Genomic DNA, 17,092 nt, shown 5'->3' with positions numbered 1-17,092 from the left:
CGTTCGCACTGTCCATTACCCTGGGGATTATACGGGGTAGTTCTACTAGTAGAGATTCCGACTCTGGAGGTATTCCTTCAACTGGGAAGACATAAAAGAACTTCCCTGATCCGAATGGATATACGCAGGCATCCCAAAGATAACAAAAAGTTGAGTCAGACATTTGATAACTGTAGCAGCTGATACATCTGCGCAAGGAAAAGCAAAAGGGAACCTTGAAAACTCATCCACAACAGTAAATATATATCGATTCTGAGTCGTTGAAGGAAGAGGCCCCTTAAAATCAACGCTCAAACGTTCAAAAGGAGAAGTAGCCTTTATCAGATGAGCTCGTTGAGGCTTAAACAAATTCAGTTTACACCGAGCACAGATAGAACATGATGAAGTCATCCGCTTGACGTCTTCAACTGAAAAGGGCAAATTCTTACTGCGTACGAAGTGTATCATCCTCGTAACACCAGGATGGCACAAAGCATTATGAAGATTAATAAGCATATCTCCGTGAATCACAGAACAATAAGCCCTCGACAGCGCATCAGCAGCAACATTATCCTTCCCCGGACGGTAAACTATATCAAAATGGTAGCATGCCAACTCGATCCTCCACCTCATTATTTTATCATTCTTGATCTTTCCAAAATGTTTGACATCAAACATAAAGGACACAGATTTTTGATCAGTTACCAACGTAAAATGTCGCCCCGATAAATAATGTCTCCATTTACGCAGTGCTTCTACTATTGCATACGCCTCTTTCTCGATTGAGGAGTGTCTTTTCTCACTATTGTTCAAAGTACGTGAGAAAAAGGCCACAGGTCTTCCATTTTGGTTCAGAGTAGCCCCAATTGCAAAATCGGAAGCGTCCGTCTCGATCACAAAAGGAACCTGCTCATCAATAGAATGCACAACTGCTCCAAGGATATCCTTTTTGAAATGATCAAAACACGTCCTGGCCTCCCATGATAGAGGATATGTCGTAACCCGAATAAGGGGCCGGATCTTCTGCGAAAAGTTTGCAATCCAATTAGAATAATAAGAAAACAGTCCCACAACTCGTTGCAGAGCCTTAGAATTAGTAGGACAAGGTAAATCAATCAATGGTCGCAGGCGCTCTGGATCTGGTTTAATCTTGTTTCCCGAGATAATATACCCCAGTAGATTTACCTCAGTGGTCGAAAAGATACACTTCTCTATTAAAAGTTAAACCAACTTTTTCCGCAGCTTGAAGGAATCTTTCTAAATTAGAATCATGCTCCACCCTTGATTTGCCACACACCATGATGTCATCTAAATATGAAAAGGTGTCAGAGAGAGAGAGTTATCACTTATAAAAGCATCCATTGCCCGTTGAAAACAGGCAACACCATTAGTAACACCAAATGGTACTCGGCAAAACTGATACAGCTTTCTGCCAGCCTCAAAGGCCGTATATGGTTGATCCCTCTTAACGATAGGAATCTGATGATAAGCAGTCTTTAGGTCAATTGTGCTAAAAACCTTATACTGAGATACTTTGTTGATAAGCTCATCAATCTTAGGCAAAGGGCACGCATCTAATTGAGTATACCTATTAATAGTTTGAGAGTAGTCTATCACCATTCGTTTCTTATGTCTCTCGTTAGTGGTGCCAACTACTTGTGCCCGCCAGGGCGAACAACTAGGTTCAATGATTCCTTCCAATAAAAGACGTTGAACTTCAGAATTAATAAATTCTTTATCCTGACTGCTATACCTTCTTGACTTGGTAGCAATTGGCTTACACTCCGGCATCAAATTGGAAAAAAGTGATAATGGAGAAATGGATAAAGAAGTTAATCCACCTTTGTCTATTTGTGGCTTAGTTCCTCCAAAAGAAAGACTGAGAGACTCGTGTAATTGAAGCACATCATGACCAATCAAAATATCCGCACAGAGATTAGGCAAAACAGATAGGCGTATATCAGTATACGTATTACCTAGAAGAATTAATTTCACAAGGCAACAACCAGCTACTTGTGAGGTAAGAGTCGTCTGAGCCATGCACACCTGATAAGTAACAGGCGAAATTTTCAAACGCTTCTCCTTCACAAACTGAAGACTTATAAAACTCTCAGTACTGCCTGTATCTATAAGGGCCTTCACTTCTAACCCATTAACTTGGGCCATAACTATAGCTTTGTTTAGGCCATGAGCAAAGGCAGCAGAAACTGATGCAATAAACGCCCTATCTAAAGGCTGAATAGTCGCAGAGGAGGCAATTGATTTACAAACACGTGCATAATGACCTCTCTTGCCGCATTTACTACACACAGCCTCCCGAGCAGGACACTTCAGACGAGGGTGCCGGGCGTTCCCACAAAAATAACACTTCTGAATCCTAGAGGCAACAGCAGCCGAAGTAGAAACTGTTTCAGAATCTGGTAAACCACTCCTATTAAGTCCACATAATTCCTTTTCATCCGGAACTGCCGAAACCACAGTCGCAGGCCGATTAAAAAGAGCGTAAGAATCCGAACTTCTGAGCCAAATCCAATGTAGAGGCTTGCTCAAAAGCACTCTTGAGATCCAAAGTCTTATTTTCTAATAACCGCTGACGAATTGATCTAGACAGTAATCCATTAATAAAAGCATCACGTACTGATTCTTCCTTATATTCTTCTGCCGACACGGCCTTATAATTACAGTTAGCACCAAGGCGCCGAAATGCTTGTAAATAAGCATCCAAAGATTCTCCCACCTGCTGCCTACGGGCAGATAGAAGGTGACGTGCAACTACCTCATTCTTTGGTTTAACAAAAATCTTTTCCAATGTAGCAATAGCCAATTCGTAAGTTTCACAGTCCAAGATATACTTATACACATCCGGAGCAATGTAGTTGATCAGTATATTCAACTTGTTTAGAGACTCTTGATCCAACACACCCAAAAAGTTTTTAAATGTACGATACCAGTGTTTCCATTTATCATCCACTCCTGCAGAATTAGGGTCAGCATTAAATCGTTCCGGTTGAAGATATCGCTCCATTCTAACAAAAGGTTAATAAATTGAAATAAAGAGTAGATTTGCCTTTCTAAATGTAGGCTTTATTAACCTTAAAAACCCAGCAGCACATCTTCAACACCCAGTCCCAACCAAGGCTGCAGAGAACTGAATTTAAGATGGCCACCACAAATCACATGACATCAACTACCAATGAGTTTACAGCATATCTCTCAAGGCAGGAAACAGGCAACCAATTGCAATGCTTCTTACAAAACAAGAATAATCACCACACTTAGTACGCTGGTTTGAGATCCAACTCTCTCACCCTCAAACTGAATTTGGAATTCAACCATATTATGGTCACTCATTCCAAGGGGATCCTTTACTAGGACATTTTTTATTAATCCTGTCTCATTACACAGGACCAGATCTAAGATTGCCTGCCCCCTGGTTGGTTCAGTTACATACTGCTCAAGGAACCCGTCCCTAATACACTCTATGAACTCTTCCTCAGTGCTGCCATGCCCAATTTGATTAGTCCAGTCAATATGAAAGTTAAAATCCCCCATGATTATAGCTGTTCCCTTATTACAAGCCGCAACTATTTCCTGATTTATACTCCGACCAACAGAGTTGCAACTGTTAGGAGGCCTATAGACTACGCCCACTGGTGACTTTTTCCCCTTATTGTTCCTTATCTCCACCCAAACTGTTTCACTATCCTGATCCTTTGACCCAATATAATTTCTGACTATTGCAGTGATTCCATCCTTGACTAACATAGCAACCCCACCTCCCTTTCCTTCCTGTCTGTCCTTCCTAATTGTCAAATATCCTTGTATGTTTAGTTCCCAGTCATGATTATCTTGCAGCCATGTTTCCGTAATGGCCACCAGATCATACCCATGTGTAGTTATTTGCACCGTCAACTCGTCAATTTTGTTACGAATGCTGCGTGCATTCAGATAAAGAACTTTCAAATATGTTTTCTGACAATTTATTCCTGCTTTTACCCCTTTTACTACTTTACCTTTATCATTATACATTCTGTCCCTTCCTGACACACTCTGGTTTTTAATTCCCCCACTGCTACCTTGCTCTATTGCCTTCTCCGCTGTCATTTTTATTTTTTGGTCTCTTAAAACCTCCCCCCCACTAATTAGTTTAAAGCCCTCTCTACAGCCCTAGTTATTCAATTCGCCAGGCTTCTAGTCCCAGCACTGGCCAAGTGAAGTCCGTCCCAACGGAACAGCTCTCTCCTGTCCCAGTACTGATGCCAGTGTCCCAGGAAGCAAAACCCATTTCTCCCACACCAGTCTTTGAGCCACGCATTTAACTCTCTAATTTTATTTACCCTAGCCAAAATTGCACGTGGCTCAGGTAGTAATCCAGAGATTATTACCCTTGTGGTTCTGCTTTTTAATTTGGCCCCTAGCTGCTCAAACTCCCTCAGCAGAACCTCCTTCCTTGTCCTATCTATGTCGTTGGTACCAACATGGACCACGACAACTGGATCCTCCCCCTCCCACTCCAAGTTTCTCTCCAGCCCAGAGGAGATGTCCTTAACCCTGGCCTTCGGGACTCTCGCCCTCGGCTGCAAAGAACTCTTATCTATCCCCCTAATGATACTATCCCCTACCACTACAACATTTCTTTTAACTCCCCCCACTTGAATGGCCCCCCGCTCCACGGTGCTGTGGCCAGGTTGCTCATCCTCCCCGCAGTCCCTGTTCCCATCCTCACAGGGAGTAAGAGCCTCAAACCTGTTGGACAAGAGCAAGGGCTGCGGCTCCTCCAACACTACCTCCTGGATCCCCGTACCTGCCTCGCTTCTAGTCACACCATCCTGACCCTGGCCACGGACTACATCTGAATTAATTAATCTAATTGGTGTGACTACCTCCTGATAGAGTCTCCCCCTCCCTGATGTGTCTCAGTGTTTGAAGCTCGGACTCCAGCTCTTCAACACGGAGCTGGAATTCCTCGAGCAGCCGACACTTACTGCAAATGTGATCACCATGAGCATCAATGGTGTCCACCAGCTCCCACATATTGCAGCAGCAACACATCACCTGATCTCCCATTCTATGTAATTAATTAAATTAATTTATTATTATTTTTAAATACCCTCTGCCCCGATTCTAGATGATGAATATTGCACCTTAGAAACTATAAACCACAGAGTTTAAGCTTAAAAAAGAGAGAAATACTTACCAACCAATCACTTACCCGCTTTCTGGTGACGTCACACTTGGATTACTTTTTACCTCTCTCCTTCCCTCCGAGTTCGGAGACTGGTACGCCTTACTTGGTCTCTGGGGCATTTTATAGCCCCGCTCTGCCGCTCGAGATTCCCGCCGACGCTGTGAGGCCTTACCTGGTCTCTGGGGCCTTTTATAGCCCCGCTCTGCCGCTCGAGGGAGCGGTCCCTACGGAATGCTGAGAGGGGAGGGGAAGATGTGTTTGGTGGTGGGATCACGTTGGAGGTGGCGGAAATGGCGGAGGATGATCCGTTGAATGTGGAGGCTGGTGGCGTGAAAGGTGAAGACAAGGGGAACCCTATCGTGGTTCCGGGAGGGAGGGGCAGGGGTGAGGGCAGAAGTGCGGGAGATAGAACGGACACGGTCGAGGGCCGTGTCAACCACGGTAGAGGGGAATCCTCGGTTGAGGAAAAAGGAAGACATGTTGGAAGCACTAGTATGGAAGGTGGCATCGTCTGAGCAGATGCGGCAGAGACGGAGAAACTGGGAGAATGGAATAGAGTCCTTACAGGAGGCGGGGTGGGAGGAAGTGTAGTCCAGGTAGCTGTGGGAGTCAGTGGGCTTGTAGTGAATGTTGGTCAATAACCTATCCCCAGAGATGGAGACGGAGAAGTCGAGGAAGGGAAGGGAAGAGTTGGAGATGGACCATGTGAAGGTCGTCGTCGTACGTGTCTTCATACTGTTCCCTTTGGGGAACTGTATGAAGTGGTGGAAGGATTTCTGGCCGCGACTAACGCTTCTTCCGTGACCGTAACCATCTTCGTACCAGCCATTAGGGTGGTTAGTCCTATGGTGGGAGGGTTTTACGGGCTCCCACAACCCATACGAAGGGGGGGGGCACCCACACCCACGGACGCAAGTATCCCGTTGGATGTCAACCCAGAATTTAGAGCCGGAACTCCGACTCCACTTGCCGGGACTGTCTGGAGCGGGGTTCGAAACCCTACGCCTTCTGGCCCAGCGGCGGGGCTGCTACCGCTACGCCAAAGGCCCCATGTGAAGGTGAGGGAAGGGAAATTGGAGGCAAAGTGAATGAAATTGTCTAGTTCAGGGCGAGAGCAGGAAACGGCACCGATACAGTCAGCAATGTACCGGAAAAAGACCTAACCAATGTCTTGTACAAATGCCACATCACTTACCTGCTTTTATATTCAATGCCCTGATGTATAAAACCCAGATTTTCTATTTGCATTTTATGGCTATTTCTACCTGCGCTCCTACCTTTTTTTAAACAAATTTATGTAGCTGCATCCATAGATCTCTCCGTTCCTCCACTCTGTTAAGAAACATGCAGGATATATTTGCTTTTGCTGTTCTCTTTTGCAAAATCGACAACAGCTTTGAATTACATGTCATTCTGTCACTGTCTGCACGTTGCACTAACCTATGTCCTTCTGACTGTTTATGATTAGTCCATGCCTTTCTATGTGTTCACTGATTTCATCCCCCATTATTTAGAAGTTTACCCAGAACTGAAGTAAGATAATGGTGTATAATTTCTTGGTTTGTCTCCATCTCATTTTTTGAACAACAGGTGACATACTAAACTAGATTTACTAAATGATTTCATGTCCTTCCACTTCCAGCTGTTAAGTTTTATTCCTACTGAAGTAAGTATAAACAAATCAGAAAATGGGACAAATTAAAGCTGTGTGACTTTAAGTAAACAACCTGATCTACTTGGTATATATTCATGGTTTTGTAAATAGTCCTGTTGATAATTGCCAGGTTTCATTTCTGTGATTTCCCCCCCCCCCCCTCAAAAAAAAGTGAGGAATTCCCACACAAGGGAATGTGATACTTTACTATTTGTGTCCTAGTGTCAACATCAAGCAACAGTTGGGTTGGATAAAAAGTAAAGCCCCTTGGGCTATACTTCAGCATTATGCTTTAACCTCCACCTCAGACAGTTACCCCTTTTACACTGGTGTGAATGTTCTTCTACTTGTACTAGCCATCCTTGTGATCTGAGTGAGACTACCAGTTTAGTGCCAAATAATTAAGGAGAGTTTTGTGTTGTGGACCCATTTCCATTATGGGGCATGTCAGCAGCACAGTTAAATGGGCCGCTGTTCACTGTTAATTCTATATTCTCTCATAGGGACAAAATACACTTTGATTTTACAAACCTGAAACATAGTATGGAACAAACAAGTTTAAAACTCCACTATGGTTCAGCTAAAATATTCTCTTTTGACCTGAAAGCAATAAACTAAACTAAATTATGTAGATGAAGTTGGAGTAATTTCTATAACTTGCTTTAATGGGGTCTATGATTTAAAATTCCACTGTCCCTCAGGTGGAGTGGCACAGTGGGTTAATAGATTGACCTTTCACCTCCTGATTTGAACCTGACTTAAACTGATCAGATAAGTCTTCTCTTTCTGCTTGTCCTACATTGAATAAACCTGGGCCCTGTCAATAGAGTTCCTGGTGTGTTTTTTCCCACACAAATCACAATCGAACGGATAGAATAATTTTATCGCCCACAGCTGTGTGAAAGTAGAGGAGACTGAATACAGTGATGGGGAACGGTAGTGTAGTAGTTATGTTAAACCACCCCCCCCCCCCCCCCGCCGTCTCTGCACCTGCTTAATATCTGTTACATCTCCAGCTTTTTCCAGTTCTGATGAAGGGTCCCAGACCTAAAACGTTAACTCTGTTTCTCTCTCCATGGATGCTGCCTGGCCTGCTGAGTATTTCCAGCATTTTCTGTTGTTATTATAGTAGTTATGTTACTGGCTTAGTAATCCAGGGGCCTGAGCTAATGATCCAAAGAGTCCAATCCCACCACAGCAGCTGGGAAATTTAAATTCAGTTAATTAAATAAATCTGGAATAAAAAGCTAGTATCAGTAATGGTGACCATGAACCTACTGGATGTCATAAAAGCCCATAAGGTGATTGGCAGAAGAGCCAAAGGCAACATGAGAGAAACCTTTTTACGCAGTGAGTGTTAAAATCTGGAATGCACTGCCTGAAAAGGTGGTGGAGGCAGATTCAATCACGACTTTCAAATGAGAATTGGATAAGTACCTGAAGGAAAAAAATTTGCAGGGCTACGGAGAAAGGGCGGGGGAGTGGGACTAACTGAAGTGCTTTTGCAGAAAACCGGCACGGGCTTGACAGGCCGAATGGCCTCCTTCTGTGCTGTAACCATTCTATGATTCTATTTGGTTCACTAATGTCCTTTAGGGAAAGAAATCTGCTGTCCTTACCTGGTCTAGCCTATATGTGACTCCAGACCCACAGCAATGTGGTTATCTGCCCTCTGAAGTGGTCTAGCAAGACACTTATTCAAGAAAGTGGCTCACCACCACCTTCTTGAGGGCAATTAGGGATGGACAATAAATGCTGGCCTGCTGGCGACATCCACATCCCGTGAATGAATTTAAAAAAAATAATAATTATAAGTTGGACTTTTTGTGCTGGGAATGTTAAAGGTTTCAAATCCGTATCAGTTACTTAGTGTTGCTTGAAGGTGACCTTGTCTAATATCAGCAGTGTATCCCATGGCATTGTTCCAAATGAGTCCGAGGATGTGCTGTTTTATACCATTAGGGTTTTGTACCATGTAATACACAATTATCTGGGCCGTTGTGCAACAGTGAGCAGAAAAAGTCAAATTCTGTTTTTATTACATGGAATTCCAGGACTTTTATTGCCATTATGGGGGTTGAATTCTGTGATGCTGGCTATTTTTTTCATGTAGATCATAAATGTGTGACCTTAATGATTATTACACATTGCTTTACCCATGTATTTCATTTTTATCTCAAGTTTTTCTTAAAGCTCTAAAGCTCAAGACACACACAAGGCCGTATATAGCGGATTGGTCTGTGGGATTCAGCAATAGTGGGAAGGGGATTGTTTGTTGGTTTTGGGAGCTGCTCTAGGGGTTTCAGGACTTTGGTAGCATTGGGAGGATGTTCTGGGGTATGGCACGAGTGTGGAGGGAAATGGGTTTTAGTAGCACCGGGGGTGGAATGTAAGGCTTAGTTTACTAGGTGATACCTGGGGTTTGCAATGCAGTACTAGGGACGAGGAAGTTCCAGGGCATAGCAGCACTGTGGCGGGAAGTCCTGGGGTCTAGGAGTATTGTGAGAAGGTACCAAGATCTGTTGGCATTGGAAGTAGGGGAGGAGAAATGGGGTCTCGGGGACTGGAGGCATTGGGGAAGGTGTATTGGTCTGGTCTGACTTGGAGCTTTGAGTTCTAGAGGCATTGGGGAGTGGGATCCAATGGGTCCCACTCCCCAATGCCTCGAGAACTCAAAGCTGCAAGTGAGAGCATTAAGGAAGGGGGATATACTGGTATTGGTCAATGCTAAATGCAGAGGATCCTAGGATCTGGTAGCATTGGGAGAAGGGTCCTGGGGTTTAGGAGCATTGAGGTGGATTGAAGAATATGACAGTATTGTGAGGGGTGGGTGGGATGGAGCCTGGCCTCCTCCAGTCTACCACTGCACCATCAGCTTGGGTCTTTGCCTGAACCTGTTTTTTTAGTACAAAATCCACTGACACTGTTTTTATTGACAGTGGGGTACATGCTGCAAATACTGTATTTAAGGTACACTTGCTCTTAAAACCAGCTTCAAGTTGGGTCCTGAGCTGATGGCCTGAGATCAGTTGATCCTGACCCCCTCCCTTTTGTTTTTGTTCTATTCTATGCCCCAAAGCTAACCGTGATGGTTCTAGCTTGTAACTCGGGTATTTTGGAGAGGTTAAGACAATAAAAGTAGAAATAAAAGCAATTCTATGCGTAAATTTAATTATTGTAAGACTTTTAATATTTATTTATTATAGATATATAGGTGTTGGTGCACGGGGGGAGGGGCTGCAAATGTGTCAAATGGTCCTGGAGGGTGGTGTTGACAGGAGAGTTTTGTGTGCCACATAAGCTCAGCTCTGTGCCCCTTGGATTTGAGGGAGGATAGATGGGGGCCGTACAATGGAAGTGACTGGGATGGGAGAGAGTAAAGGTTTTGCTGGTGTGCCTCCCCATTTACATTGTTTACTCCATTTTTACTTTATTCTGCTTCCTATTGTGTTTTTTTGGACATTCATTTATGAAATGCGATTGCGGATACTCTGTATAAGTCGTACATACTGCCTGTGATTCTAGAATCACTGATTGGTTTGAGAGATGATTACCTGGGATTTTATATGGGTACCGTTTGGGCTGTCACATTATGTTAGATGACTTTTCATGTGCATTATTATGTAATCTTTTGTACTTGTTATATGGCTGCTATACTACCTCTTCTAAACGAGCAGCTAGTTTATTTTTTTTAAATTGGATTAGACTCATGCCCAGATGAGGACTGTGCTTAGTATCAATTAATTGTAATTGACTAGAAATAGAATACAGTAGGTAATTAGTCATTGAGCGAGTAGGGATATAACTGTAGCAATGTGCACACATTGAGCTCGTCACGCAGCTGCTGTCTTACAGAAAACTGCTGAAATCCAAGTCATTGTGGTAATGAAACAATGGCTGAGATGTGTTTTAGCTGGGTAACTGGCATATGTACTGCCTTGAAAAACTAAATTAACTGGGACTCATTCATTGTGATGTCAACACATTATTGTGTAAGCTGGAAAAAACAGGCATTTAACTAGGAAATTATGTCATTCCTATGTGGTTTATATGTATGAGTGTCTATTGATCACTTCACTGGTTGATTGAATAACTGCCACAACTATCAATTGCCACATCCGTACTTAGAATTTTTGCAGTTTAGATATAAAAGTGGCAACTTGTTAAACTATTTATTTTATAACCTACATTGTAGTGCTCTTTACCTAAAAGGTCTTGTGTTATGTCAAACTTTTTAAAGTTGCATCACTTCTGAAATGCTCTCACTAAACCAAGATATTGTTTAAGATTTCAATCATTTGTTTGTCTTGAAGGCACCAAAATGCCATTCTTTCATATCTAGTATCGGCCTTCTTTAGTTCTGTTTGCATTCTATTTGACTCATTAGTCAGAAGTTTTCTTTGGGTGCATGGGTATTGGATTTACCAGCAGCAAACCATGTTTTCACCTTTTGGGTAGAAATAGAATATTAATATTACATACATAAGAACCTAGGAAATAGGAGCAGGAGTGGGCCATTTGGCCCCTCGAGCCTGCTCCGCCATTCAATAAGATCATGGCTGATCTGGTCTTGGCCTCAACTCCATTTCCCTGCCCGCTCCCCATAACCCGTGACTCCATTATCGTTCAAAAATCTGTCTCTTTCCACCATAAATATATTCAATGACCCAGTCTCCACAGCTCTCTGGGGTAGAGAATTCCAAAAATACACGACCCTCTGAGAGAAGAAATTCCTCCTCATCTCCGTTTTAAAAGGGTGCCCCCTTATTCTGAAACTATGCCCACTAGTTCTAGATTCCCCCACGAGGGGAAACATCCTCTCTGCAGCTACCCTGTCGAGCCCCCTCAGAATCTTATACGTTTCAATAAGATCACCTCTCATTCTTCTAAACTCCAATGAGTATAGGCCCAACCTGCTCAACCTTTCTTCATAAGACAACCCCCTCATCTCCGGAATCAACCTCGTGAACCTTCTCTGAACTGCCTCCAATGCAAGTATACCCCTCCTTAAATAAAGAGACCAAAACTGTACACAGTACTCCAGGTGTGGTCTCACCAACGCCCTGTACAGTTGTAGCAAGACTTCCCTACTTTTATACTCCATCCCCCTTGCAATAAAGGCCAACATTCCATTTGCCTTCTTAATTACTTGCTGTACCTGCATGCTAACTTTTTGTGTTTCATGTACAAGGACCCCAGGTCCCTCTGTACCGCAGCATTTTGTAGTCTCTCCATTTAAATAATAATTTGCTTTTTTATGTTTCCTACCAAAATGGATAACCTCACATTTTCCCACATTATACTCCATCTGCCAGATGTTTGCCCACTCACTTAGCCTGTCTATATCCCTTTGTAGATTCTTTGTGTCCTCTTCACAACTTGCTTTCCCACCTATCTTTGTATCATCAGCAAATTTGGCTACATTACACTCGGGCCCTTCATCCAAGTCATTAATGTAGATTGTAAACAGCTGAGGCCCCAGCACTGATCCCTGTGGCACCCCACTAGTTACAGTTTGTCAACCTGAAAATGACCCATTTATCCCGACTCTCTGTTTCCTGTTAGTTAGCCAATTCTCTATCCATGCTAATATATTACCCCCAACATTATGAGCTCTTATTTTGTGCAGTAACCTTTTATGTGGCACCTTATCGAATGCCTTCTGGAAATCCAAATACACTACATCTACTGGTTCCCCTTTATCCACCCTGCTCGTGCAGAACTCTAGCAAATTTGTCAAACATGATTTCCCTTTCATAAAACCATGCTGACTCTGCTTGACAGTATTATGATTTTCTAAATGTCCTGCTACTACTTCCTTAATAATGGACTCCAGCATTTTCCCAATGACAGATGTTAGGCTAACTGGTCTATAGTTTCCTGCTTTTTGCCTCCCTCCTTTCCTGAATAGGGGCGTTGCATTTACGGTTTTCCAATACGCTGGCACCTCTCCAGAATACAGGGAATTTTGGTAGATTACAACCAATGCATCCACTATCTCTGCAGCCACTTTTTTTTAAGACCCTAGGATGCAGGCCATCAGGTCCAGGGGACTTGCCCACCTTTAGTCCCATAAGTTTGCCCAGTACTTTCTCTGTTCAAATATATCCTGAGCTAACTTTTGCAGTCTAGGGGCTCTTTTTCTCAGTTAAACCATTGTCTGCAGTGGGTTGTGTAAGTGTGTCTTTGTCTTAGTTTGACCATTTGAAAGCATCACACTATACCTGGAGTCCTGTTCAAAGGAGAACACAACTCCAGGCTGTGCTAAAGACTTCAGGTGCCCAGGAAGCTGGACTTCTCTCCTGTAATTTGAGGCAAGATTCCACGTGTTTTATCTCCACTGCCACTAGAGACGCTGTGGAGTGAGGGCTGCAGGTTCCTGCTTTGTAGCAGCGCTAGTGAAAGGGATAGAATTTCTGCAGGGGTTCTTCTGATCTCCTATCGTAACCTCGACAGAAACCCTGGCGAAATGTCCGGCACTTCTGCCAACATTATAGCAGACGATTGGGAGAACCCCCGTGGAAATTATAGGTGAGTGTGTAAACATGGCAATTGATGGATTGAATTGACCTGCAGAACCACCTGTGTACCCCAGCACCTGGTGGTTTCAGACCTTTACTGCAAATCTTCAACTGCAGTGTAAATATTGGGCCAGAAATTGCTGCAATGGTGGATTTTGCAGCTATTAATTTGTCTACAACAGACCCAGAAATGACACACAAGAAAACCCCAGTGGTGGAGAGCTTTAGGAACCATAGGTTCAAAGTTGCCTTTTTCCTTCCAAGCATTCTGCACTTACCATGTCCTGTACAAATTACTCATGGAGTGTATCCCAAAATGTTATTTTCTGAAAGAAGTCTATCTAATTTGCATATCTGGTGTCGAAACTGCTTTGCATCCTAACAGTAGTGCAGATGGCAAGACTGGCATAAACATACTGCCAAGGCACACAAAGTTTTAAAAATCTCTAGGAACAATTCACTACCTGTTGGAGTGAGACTCCACAGCTTCACTGTTCCCAGTCTGGGCCTCCAAGGTTGAGTGTCATGTCAGGACCATAAATCACATCATTAACAGCGTCCTTACGACATGAATCACCAGCCGTAAATGGCTGCGGCATGAATAATTTGCATTAATATCGTATATCCAGTAATTTCATGATTGCAATAAACTTCAATGACAAGAAGGTAATTTTATCGTTTCTTGCAAGGCTAATGGCAATTTGATGAAAATCTGTACTCGTGGTCTATCTCTTTTACATGCAAATTGCTGGATTTTTTACGAATTAATAATGGAAAGCGGCATTAATTCTTCATTATTTTCCCAACAATTTTGGTATTTTGCAGTTTAGGTCCCAAGGGGGAACCTTCACCAGGGCTAGGGAGAATTTTTTATTTTTACTAATGCTTGAAATTGTTGCCCCATTAATTATCTTTTTGTGATAAAGTAAAAAATAATATTAATGCCTCAAGTGTACCTAATTGGTGTTCATGTATTGTGACATCACCACCAAATGGATCCACAGGAGTTCAGACTATATTTTAGAGATGAATGAAACCTCTAAACCCAAAGCAAACTTGGGCGCAATTAAGTTCCATCAACCAAGTATGAATATACCCTTAATTACTGCCATTCCATCCTTTCTAACTGGTTCATCATCTCCTCTGATGCTCGAGAAGGCAGGGTACAATGTTGCCACAAGTTTATCCCAAGATAGTGCTCAAAATTACTGCTAATGGGGAAAATCATGTCTATTTTTGGAGATTTGTTTTTATTGCTTTTCCATCGTTGTATTTTTATAGCAATTGTTATTCTGCAATTGTTTTAGCTTTTTTAAGTATCTAACAGTCAAATTGGGGTGTTAATGAAGGGCTTCATTGTAAGATGTCCAGTGATACTTCATGAAGTGTAATTCCTAGGCCACCCAGCAGAAGACAGCAATGCATATGCTTTTTGAAATGTGAAAATGTCACTCACTGTGGTTGATTCAACTAATCCTATGGCATTTTAGTGCTGGTAACGAAACAGTCCTGCATAAAATAAGTTTGTTGTACAAACGTACTGTTTGCCAAATATTATGGGCTGCTGGTAACTGTTTCTTAAATAGCTTTTGCCTACAACCCAATGATCAATTAATAGCTTCCCTAACAACTATTCATAACAGTGCATTTTTAGCCCATTCATTAAGTTGATGATGTGTGTAGTGCTGCACCATTCACCTTTTTGTTTCCTGAATAAATGTTCCATTTAAAATTGCAATGCAAACATTTTCAGCCCAATTCACAACCTCTTTCCCCTGCCCCCAAAACACATCATACTGTTCCCTGTCAAGAGACAGAAATGTGATTTGTTTCTAGACTTCTGTTGATGGGGTTCATGGGTTCCACTTGGAAAGTGTACAAAGGGTGACTTAATTAGTGATTCTTCTCCCCTCTTCCCTGAAGAGAAGTAGCAAGCATCAGCTCAGTAACATTCCCATTGGAGAGCTTGCTACGTGAGGAATTTGGCCCACAAACCCATGCCACATCACTGAACCATTTTAGAGTGCTAATAAAACATGTTTTTAACGGGGGGGGGGGGGGAATAATTTTATGAGTTTAAAAGCTGTACAAAATAGGTCAAACTAAGTTTCCAACAGTATATGGTTAGAATGGTGGTTCTTTTTGTTTTTGTGCATTCATGTTCGATACCTGTTTTATAAAGTTCCATCTGAGGTGATTTGGTGGCATGGTGGGCTAGCACACTTTTTTCAACACTGGGTTCAGGGTTTGAATCTAGCACCATACTAATGGGATGAAACTTTGTTCTTTCTATCAGGATACTAAATGAAATGAACTTTTAAGTAGTCTCAACCCAGTTCCTAAATCCTCGGCATAAAACTATCCAGAATTCAGCACAGGTTTACAGTCCCACTCGGACCACAAGGGATAGCTGGGGTGGAAAATAGAAATGGTCATCATGATGCACTAGGGTATACTCTTCGACAATGAGGTATACTGTTGGGGTAGAGGAGAAACAGTCTTGCTCTATACCTGGCTATCTTATATCTGATCTGAAGGTGCTTGATGCTGACACTAAGTGCTCAAAATGGAAAAATGTTCCAGACCCCATCACTGATCAAAATTCTTCTTCCACTCCCATGAAAGTTATGGTTAAAACATTTTTTACATGTTCATAAAAATAGCATTAATAAAATTGAGGATTGTGACGTTCTTTCTAAAATTAGTGGAGAAAAAATTGATAATTATAGATAGAAATTTAAATGTTACAAAAAAATTGAACAATACTGTTGCTGTGTAGTGTGAAGGGGATTTCTAAAATCCTTGTAGAACTGGTTGTGGGATGTCAACTGGTGTATATCAAATATGTGGTGTTCACTTCCTCTTGTATGTTTTGGCGAATGGGCTGTACTTTCTAAAGACTGACAGTGTTTCTTGTGATGTACTGTACTTGGACACTCAATCACAGATAATCAGGAAATGTTACCTCATTTTAATTGTTTACACTTGTTTTTTTTCTTTTATCTTTGGGTGTGGCCACCTACCTAACAGCATGCCACGTGGTTGCTGGTAAAACAGGAAGTAGGGTAAGTAATCATTGCAGGGAATTTTTCTTTGTGCTTGTTTTGCAATAACTAAAGGCAGAGCCTGTTACTGCTTTCATTTTCAAAAAAGCTATTCTGTGAAATTACACAGCACTTTCAAAACTGGCTAAAACTTGTGTGAAATTGAGATTTTTTTAAATAAGAAACTCAATTTAATTTTTCACTGTCTATATTTTTTTTGTTGTTGTCAATTTTATCTTTTATTTTTAATATAGGCACTTTCTACTCCCACCCTGCACCTTCCAATCTCTTTAGTTCATGTAAACTGGTAAAAATGAAACTTGGCAGGCAACTAATTTTTCTCACGTCAGCTACCTAATAAGATGTTGCTTTTACATTGTCACATGGCACAGAAAGGCTTAAACATTGTTTAATCCTTGGCGTGTCTGGAGAAAATTAAGGCTGTCATAATTGGTTAAAAATGTCAGTTGATATTTTTTTGGAACATATGAAAAAATTGCCCAATGAAAGGCTTATTCATGGCTTGTAATCTGCAGTTATTGATGACTAACAGTCCTTTTGAAGAGATGTGAAGTAGGTCTGGTAAAAAGAAAAGACTCAGAGAACTCAATGTCAAGTCACTGAACGCTATATAAAGGACTACAATCCTGCTCAGAGCATAGCTTATCTTCTGTATATATAAAACGGTATGTCTCTCTGTCTGTCT

At 42.0% G+C, this 17,092-nt stretch overlaps 1 protein-coding gene across 2 annotated transcripts in view; it reads left to right on the top strand.

Moving 5' to 3' along the window:
- The window catches only part of pus10 (pseudouridine synthase 10), a 103,546-nt gene that overhangs the window by 30,151 nt on the left and 56,303 nt on the right, over positions 1-17,092 (top strand). For both annotated transcript variants that reach the window (XM_085981425.1, XM_085981426.1), the window contains exon 5: positions 16,373-16,407. In XM_085981425.1, the coding sequence (XP_085837551.1) occupies positions 16,373-16,407 (35 nt within the window). The remainder of the gene's footprint in view (positions 1-16,372; positions 16,408-17,092) is intronic.

Source organism: Somniosus microcephalus, chromosome 3, assembly GCF_052327205.1.
Source record: "Somniosus microcephalus isolate GS21.2 chromosome 3, FLI_Smic_1.0, whole genome shotgun sequence".
Lineage (NCBI taxonomy): Eukaryota > Metazoa > Chordata > Chondrichthyes > Squaliformes > Somniosidae > Somniosus > Somniosus microcephalus.
Note: the sequence above shows the minus strand (reverse complement) of the source record. Positions and strands in the feature narration are given on the sequence as shown.